Source organism: Lepeophtheirus salmonis, chromosome 5 (assembly GCF_016086655.4).
Source record: "Lepeophtheirus salmonis chromosome 5, UVic_Lsal_1.4, whole genome shotgun sequence".
NCBI classification, from domain to species: Eukaryota; Metazoa; Arthropoda; class Copepoda; order Siphonostomatoida; family Caligidae; genus Lepeophtheirus; species Lepeophtheirus salmonis.
The window spans coordinates 12,444,365-12,462,055 of NC_052135.2; the positions used below are offsets into that span (position 1 = coordinate 12,444,365).

The window sequence follows — 17,691 nt, forward strand, 5'->3', positions numbered from 1 at the left end:
CAACAGTTATTTACAAAAATAAATAATTTTTTTGAAAAAAAAATTCAAAAATTAAATTTGTAGTATTTAATTTTTGGGAAAAAATTTCAAAAATCTGAAACTTTTTCAAATATTAAATTGTCAGCTGTGCTGCAGAGTTTGCACAAATGACTATTAAGATTCTATTTGTAATATAAAGTTTTTTTTAAGGAAAAAGTAGGTAGAAAAATGAAAGAAACCATTCGACTTATCATAAATAAACACAATTCTCATTTCTTTATAGTTTAAATATTTACACAAAGTGGCCTGACTAAATACTAAAAGCCCCACATGCAGTTGTTCAAATATATTTAAGGATTGTATATTAGTTTTTGAATATATATCTCCCAAAGTGTAGTTGCTTTTAGAAAACTTATAAAGATTCTTTTTATGGGTAATAATTCATGGAATCAATTCCTTTTCATGTGGTTCTAAAATGTATTTAATTTTAATTTTGCAGCCATATCAATAAAACAACATCCTATGACGATCCCCGTAAGTGGGAATTGGAATCTGAACCTGATCCTGAGCCGCGATCTATTGAGCTTTTACGAGATTCAGAAATGGGATTTGGATTCGTGGCTGGATCTGAGAAGCCGGTTATTGTCAGGTAAGGAAAATAGTTCATAATTGTCATGTGTTTTTTGAAGAAATCAAAATTGTTAAAATATTTATCAAATTCTAGAATCATAAATATATTTTGGGATGCATTTCTATTGGATCTCTTTATTTTGATGACTATCTATCTGCTAACATAAAAAAACTTTAATTTATTCTTCATAATTTTCAAAGAGTATGAATAATTTAAACTTAATTGAAAGATAAATCTAAATACATAATTCTAGTATGTCAAAATATTTAACGTATTAATGCCCTATCAAGTCATATTTAAGAGTATTTTTACAATTTTTTTAGGTTTTTAAAGAGCTTTAGCGTTACTAAAAATCCGTCTTAAAATAATCTTATTTCCTTTAAAATATATAGTATTGATTACATAATTGTAAATCTGTTTTTCTATGAGATGATTCAATTCAGAGAAAAAAAAATCTTGTTCATCTATAAAAAGCGTAAATATACTCAAAAAGTTAAAATCTAAAATAGTTGAAAACCAGATTATGTAGAACACACCACTGAACATAGATATGAAACCTTACAGATTCTTTTTTTGTTGACTTATTTATGTAAGAAATAGGTTACGGGTATTATTTTTCTAACTGAGTCTACATGAGTGATTGAACTTTAGAAAAACTATAACTTTAATTGACTAAATCCTAAGGATTTTTGATAAGTTTTCAAGCTATTCGCTACATCATTTGTCCATCTCTTGTGTGTAAGCATAACAATAGCACTCACATAAAAAAACACTCTTAATTTCCTGTAAATAGAGATATACAAATATCTATTAGATAAACTATAAAAATACCGATATCAAATTGATTACCGGAACGGTACAAAATATCGGAATTGTAATAACAATAATCCAAGAACACATTAAATCGAAACATAACATATGTGACGTATCAACATAAAAGCAGGCGAGATTTCTTTTCATAAAAAAATATCCTTACGCTAAAATAATCGATTATGTTCTTTAAATTATATTAACGATTATTTTATTCGTTATGTGGAAACCGTAGTTTCAATTGCTTTCTTACGTGTAAACAAAAATTCATGGCTGTAAACAAAAAAATAATTTTTTTTGGAAAAAAAAATCAAAAACCTATAGCTATTCAAAGAAACTTTATTTTTTTTCGGGAAAAAAAAAATTGAAAAATTAAACTTTTTGGAAATAATTACAAAAATTAAATTTCTAATATTTAATTTTTTTATAAAAACATTTCCATAAAGAAATTTGAAATATTTTTTTTTGGTAAAAAGTTTCGAAAATCCATGGCTATTCGCGAAAAATTAAATTTCCTCCTAAAAAATTAAAACTTTTTGAAGAATAATTTTGAAAAATTAAGTTTTTTGGAGATAATTACAAAAATTAAATTTCAAATATTTAATTTTTTTCCAAAAAATTTCAAAAATCTATATTTATTCACTGAAAATTAAATTTTAGGAATAAAATTTTACATTTTTAATTTTTTGAATTAAAAATCAAAAATCTCCGGTTATTCACCAAAAATTGCAATTTTTTTTAGCTCTGCTGCATAATTTTGCCCGAATGCCTAAAAAAATTTATTGTAAAAATCAAAAAAAATCCTTAATTTGTGGGTGGGTCCGTCCTTTCATATTGGTCTTTAAAAAATCATATGATCCTTTCTTATGAAGTAAAATAGTAAGAAAAACAAAAATCTTTTATTCTCAAATTCTTCTTTTTTATCCCAACCTGCGTTTATGTTGACACATCATAAATAATTAATATATATACTCATATTTTTAGACAGATATGACGCTACTTTATGTATCTTTTGACTTTCAATTGTTTAAATATGTCTACTCCTTATCATATAACTGTCCTAAAATTTATGAGAATTTCCCTTCGTAAATTGAATGTTAAATATTTATCCTCGACTCACAAATCATATACATACATTCTATGTATGTTTGGATTCATTAACGAGTTTTTGTCTTTAAAATTTAACAGTAACATCAAATTTATATGCATTAGTCATTCTATTCAACAGTAATTACGTGAATGATGATCATAATTTTTCATCCCCCCCTGCCCCCTTTTTCTCCTTATCTCCTATAAAATATTAGATGCATATATGTTTGATATTTGCATGTATCTCTCTTATTGTCTTCAGCAGGGATTCTCAACCTTTTTTTTAGTGATGTACAACTTGTAAAATATTTATTTTATTCAAATACCCCCTCATCAGTACAAATAATTTTTAGCTTCAGTATCAGGGGCGTCTGCATGATTTTATTTTGAGGGCGTCTTATTTTTTGGATTTTTTTGAAAATAAATACAAAAATTACAATTTTCAAAAACTCTAATCTTTTCTCAAAAAATTCAACATCCACAGCTTTTTTACAAAAAATTTATTTTTTGTAAAAAAATTTCAATTCAAATTGTTTAGAAAAAAAATCAAATTTAAAATTTTTTGGAGAAAAATTTAAAATTTTGAAGTTTTTGGGGGAAAAATCAGACATTAAATTTTCTCGTAAAAACAAAAAGTTTGGGGAGACTACAGCCTTTTCAGCTTGCGAAATATCTAGTATCCCATTTAAGAACCACTGGTCTGCCGAAATATTTTGAGAGACGAGTTTAAACCGTTTTTGGATTATGCTTGTTTATCAAAGTAATTTATGTCAAAAGAAATAACTTTAATGAATTTTCCTAGTAGTGGCTCAAGCGTCCCCTTCCCAACTTTCAATGCGCTAGTTTAAAAAAAAATCGTATGTCCAGAGCCTATCCACCGGGGATGACCAAGGTGGGCTGGGTCCTCCAACAATGTGGTTCAGTATTATTATTTATCGGTCTATTAAGGACGGGTATCCGCAAAAGAGGTCACAGTAATGTCATTGGAAATAAAGAGGCTGATATCCTAGCCAGAGCTGGAGATCTGGATCGACCTCCTACCCGAATTGTTGGAATCCCGTGGTCATCTCCTAGTGAGGAGGTCTCTGCCCATTACATAAACAAATGGCAGCCACTTTCGTCGAACCTTGACTATTGCCGTCAATGCAGGGCGATGCTCCCAAGAGTTAGACTTGAGAGGGGGAAGCATCTCTTTAGTTTTTTAGAAAGGAAAACTGAGCTTCTTTGTTCAGTTTACCAATGGGCATTGTCTCCTACGCCGACACTATCCCCTTATGCACCATGGAGTTATCCTACTATATCGTGAGTGGGGTTTAAGAGATGAAGAACCTCTTCATCTCGTTTATGAATGTCCTAAATTTATAATTAAGCGCACACAGCTATTGGACAATTTTTGACATTTTCAAGGACATTTCGTCTCCAACCTCTCTAGTTTCGTAATGAATTCTGATGTTGGGTGCTGGATGAACAATGCACCATCCCTAGAATACGTTCAGGACAGACTGCAGTAGGAGACGTAACTTCTAAAATTATTGCGAGAGCACCACAATTAAAAGTTATTTTTACATGTGCCCGTTGTGATTGTATGTTTTTATATAATGTATAGCAATAAATGTTTTAATATAAAAAGACGAATATCATAGTGCCTCCAACCATCCCCCCCTAATAAAAAATCTAGTACCATAATCAGTAAGGGTGGCCTGGAACCTCCAATAACGTTTTCAGTAGTAGTATTTATCGGTCTACTGATGACGAATATCCATATTCAATCCACTCAGCTTCCCTAATTTAATTTTTTTTAAATCCAGAACTGTCATCTTCGGGGCGGTCTGAGCCCTTCAATAACGTTAATAGTAGTAGTACTTATCAGTCTATTAATCACTCCAAGTAGCATCCCGAATGAAAATATCCAGAGCCGTAATAACCAGGTGTTGCCTGGAACCTCCAAAATGGTTTCAGTAGTAGTATTTTTCGGTTTATTTATGACGAGTATCCATATTTACTCCAAACAACCCCCCTAGTACAAAAAATCAGGCCCAAAAAAAAACAAAACCGTGAATATTGCATTGATGTTAATTTAAAAAAATTATCATAATCCAGATGGTATCTCGAAAACTCTTATAGAGGGGGTTGTGGGATGTTTGAAGGAGGAGAACACCCTTTTGATTAAAGTTTAGTCGTTCAATTTATCAGAAAAGTAAGTCGGGAAGATTTCTATAAATATATATATATATATATTATTTGTTACTTAATTTGAAGAATTAAATTTTGTCAATGTGCTTTTAAGTCTTTTCTGTATAAAAATGTGGATCTCAGCCGGAAAACAGAACTGTCCAATAATTAAAGAAGATATTTGAGTGCATTTTGAAGCATGTGAGATGGCCTTAAAAATAAATGTCCGTAAAAGCAATGAATAATAATTATCAAATAATTATAGTTTATCCCACAGAAGTTACTTTTTCTTTTGTTCTTCCTTTGTCAAGGATATGAGTATGACAAACATAATGATGGTATTATGTCGACACTATCGTTTTTGATGTCATCAAGAGTTGTAGGAAATATTCATCTAAATCATATCAATTAGAAACTTTCAAATTGGTCAAATTAGATACTAATCCTTTATTATTATACATCATGCATCTAATATAAATATAATTATTACATTATACACATCTCACGTATTAACAATAAATTATTCAGTTAATATGTTTTGTTTTTTTGATGGTTGCATCATTTTTTTTTTTCAAGGAATATACAAATTGTTCAAAATTGAATATAAATGGATATTTTACCCATATAATATACATATAAGTAATTACCTGATCGTAGGAAAAGGAATGAGTGAGCATCATAGTATCCATCTCAATTCATTAATGATATTTAAAGCAATCATAAAATGTCTCCACAGGACTTTGAGTAGAATCGAGGATCAACACCGGCGTAATTAATTGCTAGATAAAGAGTAGATGCTGGCAGCTGATCTAATGAAAGCAGCTTGACATTTAAGCTGCTCCCCTCTAAAACTTTCTTCTAATTGCCACTGTTTCCATGTTAATTTTCATTTCTTCTTAATTAACCGGCGTTTCATATTATTATAATCTCTGCGCATTAGATTAAAGTCTTTAATTAAAATGACCTGTAATGTAATAAAATAAGATGTTGTGAGGTACACACAATTGTAATTTTTGCAAAAACAAGTAAACGTTTTCACTGAAGATGTATGATGCAAAAAAAAAAAGGATTTTGTTTACATATTATGCAGTAAAATATTCAAATAAAATCAATAAAGTTCAATGATGTAACGTACTTGGTAGTTTTTAATTAAAAAAGTATTGGTATTGAATCCACAAAGTTTGAAACTGAATGAAAAAAAGTAACAGTGTAGTTATAAAATTATTTACACCTGGCAACAAAAAAATAAATATATATATATATATTAATTAAAAATCAAACTGAATGAATCTAAATTAGAAAGTTTATTTTTCTGTTTGTAAATATTTTCAACAAGATCTTGTCAAGAGTTTCTTGTACTTATATATGAAGAGTTTCTTCAGTTCATTTGCAAATTGATCATTAACATCTTGATGAAGGAAAATCTTAATTAGGGTACTATTTGTTCTTTATAGCCATACAGATGTTAATTAGTACCTACATAGGTTTATAATCTTTAATTGAACTTTCTCTATTAGAATTATTTCTACTTAAGAGTGCAATTTAAAAAAAATGTGTTAATAGGGGACTAAGAATGAGCAAATTTTTGAAAAACAAAACAATTACATATATGAATGTAGAATGTGGTGTGTATACAATTATTTCTGTACAGGGTGTTCAACATAACTTCCTTTTTCCAAAGAGTAGTAAAACTAAATGTATAAATCAATAAAGTTTTTATTTGGTTTCATAATGATAGTACACATTTCAAGTTTTTTTTCTACACAGTTTAAATGATCATAGAAGATAGGTGACGTTCCCCACTGCTCATACATCAAGCTTCGATATTTCAATACAAATATTCTTTTGTTCTTTAAATATCTTTTTCATTTAGAGGTTTAAAAGGATAGTTATTTCATATAAAAAGATGAAAAACTTAATTGGTTTTAATTAATTGTATTTAAAAATTTAATTGTAATTAAAAATATTACAGGGTCATAACTCAAAAATTAGAAAAATTTTAAAAGCCGTTTTCACTTCTACATATTGGTATTTTCTGCCATTTTTATGGCAAAATTTTGACACAAAAGTTGGTAATTCAACAATTTTCTAACTTTTTATTCAGTATATCCCCCTCCATTCTGAATATATGGATTCAATACGAGGACAAACAGAAGCACAGCTGGCCTTGATGACGTCCAAGGACAAGTTGTTCCACTCCTCAATGATCACAGCCTTCAAGGCATCGACATTCGGGTGATAAGTCTTGTTTGTATGCTGGCCAGAAGGCAGCCATGTTCTCCCTGCAAATATACTAAACCTTCTTGGACGTGTGTGACGGGGCTCCGTCTTGGGTAAACACATATGTTTCCCTGAGGAATGTGGCCTTCAACCATGGCAAGACATGATAACTAAAGACCTTGTATTAGACGTATGTGTTACCTTTCTCGTTGGCCTTGGCAAAGTAGGGAGGCAATTTGCTGCCATTGGACTCCACGACGCCGAGGAGCATGACCTGATATGGATGATAGGTCCTGAAGGTTTCCTTGACCTGAGCTCTTGATTCAACCAAGAAGTCTTCATTTTTCCTGTTTAGAACAGCGTCCACGGTGAAGATTTTCTTGTCAGAGATCGCTTTTTTGAATGACGTCAAGTACAAAATCGTCAGACTTTTAGAATTGTGGTTAGACAGATTCTAAGAGAATTTTAATTTTTGAGTTCTCACTCTTTATGTGAAAGCATTTTATGCCAATATTTATTTTCGACGGAAAATGATTGTTCCTCACTTCTCCGATGCATAATAGTGACAAATCCAAGATAAATTTAGAATCTAGCTTCTCTAATAAAACCACGCCCATTCTTCTACTACTTCTACAGCCTAATTGACATATAAAACATTATAAAAGCAGAAGTAATACTGCTGTACACTGTATATTTATAGTTCTTTGAATATTGCTTCAATAAGAAAAAGGAGGGAAAAACGTCTTTCTGCAACATTTATCGTATGCATAAAAAAAGCTGTTACAAATAAACTTTAAGTAATTTATTTATTTTATTTTTTGTATACAAAAACGGCAGGAGTTAAAAGTAAAATTCCATCAGTTTAGATATTGTTTACATAACAAAATTTCTTATTGTGCATTTATAGAATTACTTCTATTTGTATTGTCTATTAGTATTTTGAAAATCAATTTCCTAGATCTTCATGAGCGGCCACAGGTGGTGAAATGGAGGGGCCTATAGCTCCCCCCCCCCAATTAATAAATTTTTGCTTATTATTAGAAAATTGAATATCTAAAATTTAATTTAATTTTTTTTTTTTTTTGCCAAAAAATTTACTTTTTCTAATTTTTTCCCCCAATATTTTTTCTTTTTGAACATTTTCTGAAATTTCTTCTAAAAAATTTAATATTTGAAATTTAATTTTGTGTAATTATTTTTCAAAAAATATAAAATTTTTTTTGAACAGCTATAGATTTCTGAAATTTATTAAGAATGGCTATTGATTTTTGAAATTTATTGAACATGGTTATGAATTTCGATTTTTTTTTTTTTTTTTTTTTTAATTTTATATTTGAGATTTTTTTTTTTTTAAATAAATTTTTCAAAAAAATTTCCAAAAACCAAGCCTCCCCACACCAAAAAATAATATATAAATAATATTACTGACATTTCGATGATTACAAATTATATAATTGACTCTCATTATACTTTTTAAGAAGTTAATAAAAGCAAGAAATCTTAAATAAGTAAAAATATTATTTGATTTAGGATAATCATTTTTTAAATTGAAGTTGCGTGTCTTCACTTTACGACAAACAATAATCCTTGTCATTATTATCAAATATGAAAAATGCATTAAATTTTCAAGGATTTTTTGTGTACTTACATAACATTTTTTCTCATTAAAAAATATACTCAAAAATAAAACTATTTTTTTAAGCTGGAAAATGTACCATCAAACTATGCTTTATACTTTTTATTTATTATTTATCTTTGAATGCAAAAATTAACACTAAACTTTAATTTCATTACTCAAAAGTTCATTCATTACAAAAAGTATGCCAAAAATATTCATGGATAATTAAAGAATTAGAAATTAATGTTGTAACCTCTTTTTTTAATTACTGGATATCCTATGAAAGAAAAATAATATTTAAATAATTTATTTGAATGTGTTCACTCCTTTATAAAGTGAAATTAGACTGACATAGTATGCACTATTTATGATAAATAAATAATCTTTTATTAATGAGTGACCTAAATAGTCCATATGTAATATGTAAGTAATCTATGAATAAATCTCCAGACTAATAAATTTCATAAATCAATGTCTGTCATAAACATTCATACCCAACATACATAATTTATCAGTTTATGGCTTTATAATATATGTATGTAGTATGATTAGTATACTTAAGACGGTTTTTATGGACATACATGATACATACATAATTTTGTACGCAACTCATTGTAGAGTGCAAGACTCCTTCATCATTATTCTAATGGTTGGTTACTTTCAAGAAGTTTTCTTCCATGTCCTTTTGTACATACATACCATCTTATGTAAATGACTTTATTCCCCCTCCATCATAACTCATTTGTGAGTACATTGTTGATATAATGACTAATGTCTAGTGATAGGACGATTCACAATTTAAAAAATAAATAAATCTAGTAAAATTTAGCGATGCCAATTAAGATACTTTATGATATTTAAATCATAGTTAAAAAATACAATTTTTCTATCATGGGCATACACAGGATTATAGTTTAGGGGGGGGGACTGGTTTTTCGATTTTAATTGAAAGAAAATTTTTAATATAAAATTCATTGAAAAAAATTTCAAATACACAACTTCATGATTAAATTTTTTTCCAAAATCCTGAGCTATTCCCAAAAATTAAATTTTTTCGACAAAAAATTTCAGAAATGTTGTTTTTGCAATTACAATTCTTATGTGTTATTATTTATTGCTGTTAATAAACTATTATATAAATACAAATCCCCCAGATATAGCAAGAACATATAGGCTGTGATTCTCCTATGTCGATCTTCAATTCTACTGGAAATCCAACCATGACTTACTCTCCCAAACAGCCCCTCTTTCTATCTCAGGGGGGTCCACAGGGGGTGGGCTGGAGGGGCTGTAGTACCCCCCAAAAAAAAAAAAGGAATTTTTGCTTTTTACTCGAGAATTTATTTTTTGAAATTTTTTTACCAAAAAATGTATCTGTCAAAATTTATCTCCGAAAAATTTAATATCCTGTGATTAGCTAAGGATTTTTGAAATTTTTCTTCCAAAAAAATTTGACATTTTTAATATTTTTTTCAAATTTAATTTTTAAAAATTTAATTTTTTGTATATAGATGTAGATTTTTCAAATTTTTATCTCCCAAAAATTAATTTTCTGTAAATAGATGTAGATGTTTGAATTTTTTTTGAAAAAATTTGATATTTGAAATTAATTTTTTGAATTTTTCTCCTAAAAGTTTTAATTTTTTGAAAAAATTCTAAAAGTCAATTCCCCCCTCCCTAAAAAATGTACATATATATATATATCCCTGAAGATGCATCTGTTAATCTCCGTCTTTCATGAAAAATGATTCTAGTTATTACTTTATACTTAGAAGTTCCCTTCTCAAGAATTAACTCATAATGGGAAATGGGAAAATAAAAAAAGCCTGTTCTGATTGCCATCTAGAAAAAGGCTGTTCTTGCTTTCTAGGACATATTTTATGGATGTTGGTTTGTTTTCCCTTAAGAGACAAAGGGGAAATGTCGTCCATTCTGTTCGTTCAAAGATACATATATCATTATGTAAATTCCTTTCCCTTTACGCCTCTGATACAGAAATGTAATAATTTATCTTGGAATGATAAATATATTTAGTATGTGTATCTGTTCAGCCTGAAAAGCGGATAAACGTTTTATTATAGTCCTATGTACCATTTATGACTTAACTTTCATATTTACAAACGTAGAACTTAGAAATACATTTTGTATTTATGTATATTTCTTTTATACGTTTATTATTAAAAGAGTGGACGTCATGTTTGTTTATTCATTTATATAGATTTGTATAAAATATTACCTGAACGCGGTTGATATTTTTTTCTAGTTTGTAATCCAAAAGGTGTTTTTATTTTCCAATACTGTTGTCATTACTATTTAAGATCCAAGAATAATGTAACCACTAGTGTGATTTTGTGTAATTGTAAATGTAAGCCCTTGTTGGACTCTGTCTACAATTGAGGATTTTGCAATTGGAGTAAAAAATATAATATTTGAAATTTGTTGTGAACAGCAATAATTTTTGAAATTAAAAAAAAAAAAATTGAAATTTCATATATGAATAGCTCCTGATTTTTTAATTTTTTTACAAAAATAAATTTTTTTTACAAAAAAAATTTCAAATATTAAATTTTTACAAAAAAATTTCAAATATTAAATTTTTACAAAAAAATTTCAAATATTAAATTTTTACAAAAATCTGGAACTATTCACAAAAAATTAACTTTTTTGGAATTTTTTTTCAAAAATCCAGTTATTCATATAAAATTAATTTTATTGTAAATATTGATATCTGTTTACAATTGAGGATCGAAATTTGAGTAAAAAATAAAATATTTGAAATTTTTTGTAAACAGCCATGCATTTTGAAATAAAAAAAAAGAAATAAAATATTGGAAATTTCTTTACAAAAAAATTAAATGTTGTATGAATAGCTCGTCATTTTTAAATGTTTTTCGAAAAAAAATTCCAAAAAGAAATTTTGAATATTAAATTTTTCCAAAAAAGATTTCAAAAATCTAGATATATTCTCAAAAAATTAAATTTTTGGAAAAATTTTCTAAATCCCATTTGTCACAGAAAATATTTTTTTTTTGTAAATATTGATATATGGTGGGGGGCAACAGTCCCTCCAGCCCAACATTGCCATTGATATTTCAGCTAAATTATCATTAACTATGTTATGAAATCGGTTCAAAAGGTTTCATATTGTTTTGAATTTTACAAAAGAAAATAATTATATCACTTTTGTTAGATTAGTAATATGCCCAAAAGTAATTTTCGTCTCAACTAGCCCCCTCTACTACTCGTTTAAATGTTATTGGTTGAGAAAGAGGTAGATAGCATGTAGATAATAGATATTATTCAATCTCTCTTTATATAATCGTTTATAGTGAGTGATATACATAATATATTTAGGTATATTTGTAACCGTTTATCTAATTGATGATATCAAGAGGCTTAGTCATTACGTAAATGAGACGTATTTATTATATATTATACCTAATGACCAATCAAGTTTTTCATTCTTCTTTTCTTAAACTATTGGCTCTTGTGTGTGTTTTATTAGAATTTTATTAGAATTCTGTGTGTCCTTGCATTATTTAATGAGATATTATATCATACATTATTATATAATACACAGTATTATGTAAGGAAGAAAGAGAGCTATAACTTGTTAGTGCTTTGTTACTTCAATTCTGCATTAATTTGTTACAAAGTTTGATATGAATTATGTACATAATTTATCGAAACAAAATATTTTTACTATAAAATTTAATTTTTAATTTTTTTTTCTAAAAAATTAATGGATTATTGTAATTTTTCTCCGGAAAATTTAGTTTTTGAATATTTTTTCTTAAAAATTCCAAAAACAAAGTCTCCCCCCCCCAAAAAAAATAAAAATATATATATACATCTATAATACTGCAGAGCTACAATTCCGTCAAAGAGTGGGGCTACAGCCTTTCCAGCCCCCCGCCGTCTCTTGATAGATGGAGAACCAGCTCTCGTCGTTCACCTCAAAGAACCTGTTCATAGAGCCGTTCGCGAACGACACACCACGACAATATTTTTGTCCACTCGAAACTTTGACTTTCTTAATAGAAAGAAAATTTTAACAACACAACATGGTTGCATTTTGAAGTTTTGTCATGCTAAGGTGTTTTTTGGGAAGGAACAATGCATTAATATGCCATTGAATTCCTAAATTTATAGAGTCAGGTGCTTTAAATCAGAAAAAGTCAACTGAAGAAATAATAAATTTTATTTTGGTATTGATATGTATTGTCTTTTATTTACTTTTAGATCATGACGTAGGGATTTGTTTTAAATAGATAGTAATGTACCTTGTGTTTTACGAGTTGGTATATTTTAATAGTTATATAGTATGTACATCCTTTTAAATGTAATCCCTTATTGAATATATGTTTTAGTGTGTGATCGTACCCCCAATCCAAAGGTGTTCTTATTGACTTTACTCCGGTCCGTTGCTTCCGTCTATTGGTGGTGTTCGTAGAACATTACAGGTATATACCAAAAGCTAGTCGTTTATGTATTAATCAATGGGTAGACCACACCAAAACTATAAACCAAGGGACGAATTATGCGACCATATGATCAATGTTCACCCAAATTAAGTAGTATAGAAAATTTGTTGTATTCACTAGAGGGTGCGTAGATTTCCATCAATTACTCTATACTTAACAATGAATTAACCTTTTTAGTTTAATTTAACCAGGAGTAAAATGATAAAGTAACGTCATTTCGGGTATTTCAAAAGAGACATCTTGCGTAAGGAAAGTTTATTTGTAGCCAGTGACATTCCTCTAGCTAACAGGTGGGTTTAGTGCCTTTGTTTCAAGGCTTTAAGACACCACACAAGTTGCAACAATCAACTTTGTTATTCTTGAAGGAAGCTATTAATACACTTTTCTTAATAATAAATTACCTGCTTACCAACTAGACCCCCCCCCCACTTCTCTTCTTGTTATAGGAACCGTTAAAATACATGGCTTATAGAGACTCTCTAATATCAGTCTTTATATACATATAATACATTCATATCATATACATAAATAAAGGCAAGAGAGTCATTTTTTGTGAAGCTATACTCATATCTATATATTATGTGGACTCTAAGAATATTAATCTTCATTTCGGGATAATTATTTTTGTTTTGAGTGATTTATACTTCTTTTTCTTCTAAGGACAATGTGAAGAGAGGATAATGCGTGGAACTTAGTTCCCTTGTCATAAGTTTTCTATGTATAGTTCGTATAATGTACATATGTATGTAATAGACAGTAGAACCACCTTGTTTCTACTCCTCTTTAACCATCGTACTATTTTATTTCCTATTAATTGATTCATTCAATATATTTTTTGTCAATTAGGATTATGTAAAATTAATGTTCTTTCTTTTTGAAATCCACAGGGATCCACAGGCTTGTAGATTATTCGTTGTTTCTTTTTGTTCATGATATTTTATCTATACTTAATTCATTAGTGCAAATTGTACTAAGGAAAGTTTACTTTAAATGGACTCATGTTGTTGTATGCTGTATCTCTGAGTGAATGATACTATTTTAGCGTGTCTGAACGTTCTTACGTGTACCTAGAGTCGTTAGACTTTTGTTGTAGAAATTTCAATGTTCTTAACTCTCATTCTGCAGTCTAATTAAATTTTTTGAATTTTGAATACATATTCAAACAGCGGATAAAACGTTTTTATTTATTTATTATGGCTCATGAAACATTTTGAAGTTGCGGTCTCCTCCTTCAAGTCGGAATATCCCTCATATAAACCTCAAAGACTTCTCCTAGGCTAAGGTGACCTTTAGGCAGTGAGAATTTGTATTTCAGCCAGATGGCGTAACAGCACAGTCGGCTAAAAATTCATTACCCCTACAGTTTTCAGATCTCAAACCTCTTGATAGAAGTAGGTGATATCCTATGGAGAAGATTGTTTGTAAAAGATATCACTTCAATGTGGAAGACATGATATATATGTACAACTGATGAGTGTCCGTCAATACTACTCCAGTCACGACAACAAGACCAAGAGGGATCTTCAGAATCCCAACACTAATAATTACATATTTTTCCATATGAGATGAGATATATAACATATTCTTGGAAGACATTTACAAGAAATTGAATTACATAATAGATTCGTTCATAGAAAGAGATACATTTATATTAGTACACACAATGTATAATTTAAACTCTTTCTGGCACTTGATAAAAGATTCAGTGCACGTCGTAGGCCCTTGTCACTACAACTATATTAACTTCTTACTTTTTATAAATTATACATTTAAAAAAGTAATTAAAAGAATTCTTATTTTTATAAATTACAATTAATATTTTATATTAAGGAGGAAAAAAAATAGAAAAAAACATTATGTCAAACTTAATTGGTATTTATTTTTAGTTTCACAATGTTTTAAGGAGGTATTATTATTGGCAAACATTATACACGTGCATTCTCTCAGACAAACAAGCGTTTATGTAACCCATTTCGTATATTCATGTCTTAAGTTGACAAAATAAAAATAGATTTGGGTTTTTCTCTGAAAATCCTAGACTGGTTTAAGACTTGGAAATGTTGGGTCTGAACCGGGTTCAAAGAAAAATTCCGTCTGGATTGGTATCAAGAAGAAACTCGTTTTAGATTGTTCTTCGTTAAAATTTGGTCTAGTGTGTTTTAAAATTAAATGTGTTGCATTATATATATTTATAGAACTCATAAATCAGGAGTGGAGATAAAAATCAGTCGTTTTGTTGGATACAAGCTGTAACTTGTATAAGCAAACTGTACAAGTTGCAACCAAAAAATGAGATGAATAATTTTAAATGAAGGATTTACAGAGCTTAGGATGAGGACAATATTATACGTGAAATGCCCAGGGATATCTTAATGGTTTTATTTTTGCTATTTTACAACAAATTAGTAAAATATAAGTATATGTAGCGCATTAACGAGCACGTTTCAACTGATGAAAATGTTGAAGCATTGAAGAAAACTGTTTTTCAAAACTGTCGAATCCCTATCAAGAGAAGTTGCAGAGGATATTGATATTAGTGTTGGGTATCGGTCTGGAAATCCTAGAACGGTCTGAGACTGTTATATTTTTTGTTCGACCAAATTAGTTTGGTCGAAAAAAAAAGCTCAGTCTGGACCGGTCTCATATAGAAAATTCTGTCTAGATTGGTCAATAGGAAAAGTTTGGTCTAGATGGGCCTAAAGGAAAAATTCGGCGTAGTTCGGTCCCCAAAAAAAAAAAATCGTTCAGATCGATTTTAAAGTAAATTGTGTATAACATCATATATTTTTCAAGTACAATGACGTTATACGAAGTTTAAACAGAGATAGCTCGTATTAATTTTTGATCCCGCTTTCTCTTATATATATACAGTATTTCTTTTAAAACTTATCTTGCACTTATGAGATTTTTTTGAAAAAAAAAAAAAATGACAGTTAATCTAGAAAAAAAGGGTCTCCCATAATATATGAGACCGAAAAAAATTGATGGACGGTCTCAGACCGCAGTATGGACCAAAAATCGGTCCAAATCAGTCTAGAAAAAATTACTTGAGACCGAACCGAAAAAAAAAATCGGTGCTGGACCGAGTCTTAACACTAATTGACATGTCATTTGGTTCGTACAATAATTTTTTTTTTGAACGTTTTGGGCATGAGACGAGTGTCAGGGAAGTTTGTTCCGAAACTGTTTAATTTTGACCAAAAGTACCGTCGTCTTTTTTGGCCAAAAAAACAAAACAAAACACCCCAATCATGTCTAAGCCACCATATTCACAGGATTTGGCCCCATGTCACTTTTTCTTGTTCCCAAAACTAAAGAGACCTATGAAAGGACAGATATTTTCAACGATTGAGGAGATGAAGACTCGAAAGTAGGAAGAGCTCAATGTTATACTGAAAAGTGCTTCGTGGATTGGGAAAAGCCTTGACACAGGTATATTGTATCTGAGTGGGACTTCTTTGAAGGGAACAACATAAATATTGATGAATAAATAGGGATTATTTCCTTAAAATACAATGTCACCTTATTTTTTGTGCACACCTCGTATATTGCGACCGAAAAAATCGGTCCAGGGTTTGAAAACGATTAAATTTCGGTCTTCGATCTGTGATTTTGTAATGGACCGAAATATCAGTATTGAAAAAATTCACTTAAGACCTAATGGAGGAAAAAGTGTCGGGCTTGGACCCAGTCTCAACACTAAAAATGACAATACCATTAAAATATTAAAAAAATTAATTTATATATTTAGAAAATTAATTTAGTTTTTAATATATTTCCTAGCGGAAATGAATGTTTCCCTTAGGACACAAATACAAAATTATGGTTGTTCATAGTATATACAATTTATTAGTACTATCATACATGTATTGTACCAAATACATACAATATATATATATAGATGATTTAACTTTTGATATAAAAAATCGTATACATGGGTAGTTTTTGAACTGTATTGAGCAGAAACTGAAAATTAAAGTACTTCTGAGGCAAAATAACTTAAAATAATATCTAATAGCTTTAACTTAGAGAATTAATACCTTTTTCTAAAGAATGAAATATAAAAGTTATGCGAGAATTCTTTTATATAATTTCAATATATATATATAGGGAGTTGACATAATTTATTGCTATTTAATTTATTTTTCGATGGATTTATGAACTATTAGTTTGACAATAATCATGTATGTCTGTATGTTAGTTCAATTTTTGAGTTGTAAGGATTTATAAATATAAAGATGGATGGGAATTTGGTGACATTATTTTTCGTTGTGAAATACTGGATGAATAAATAGATATACATACATATAACCATAAACAGAGTTGTAAATTGGCGTTCGATTGTCCCCCTCTCAAAAAAATCCATCCTATTCAAAACCGCCGAGTTTGGAGGCCAAAAGTTCGTCTAGATGAAGTCCTCAAAATAGTCTTCAAGCCATTTGAGACTTTTTTCGAGGAATGGCGAAGAGTCAAGTCCTACTTCCACATGTAAGTCCTCCCATTAGTAACTAAGTCAATCCAAGACTTCACCTTGGCATCTAGCACCTCCATTTAGGCATCAGTGTTGACCTTGAGGTCTGGAGGAAAAGCACGAGGAGACATGACGTTGCCCCTCCAAACACCATGAAGTCCAACCACCTGTTGTTTTGGTAGTTGACTTTCCGTTCCATGCAATAGTTTTTCTCGTC

The 17,691-nt window shown here is 29.3% G+C and overlaps 1 protein-coding gene across 23 annotated transcripts in view; it reads left to right on the top strand.

Moving 5' to 3' along the window:
- LOC121118926 (uncharacterized) overlaps nt 1–17,691 on the top strand; it is a 363,098-nt gene that overhangs the window by 259,725 nt on the left and 85,682 nt on the right. For all 23 annotated transcript variants that reach the window (XM_071888266.1, XM_071888269.1, XM_071888267.1 and 20 more), the window contains one exon: nt 479–628. In XM_071888266.1, the coding sequence (XP_071744367.1) occupies nt 479–628 (150 nt within the window). The remainder of the gene's footprint in view (nt 1–478; nt 629–17,691) is intronic.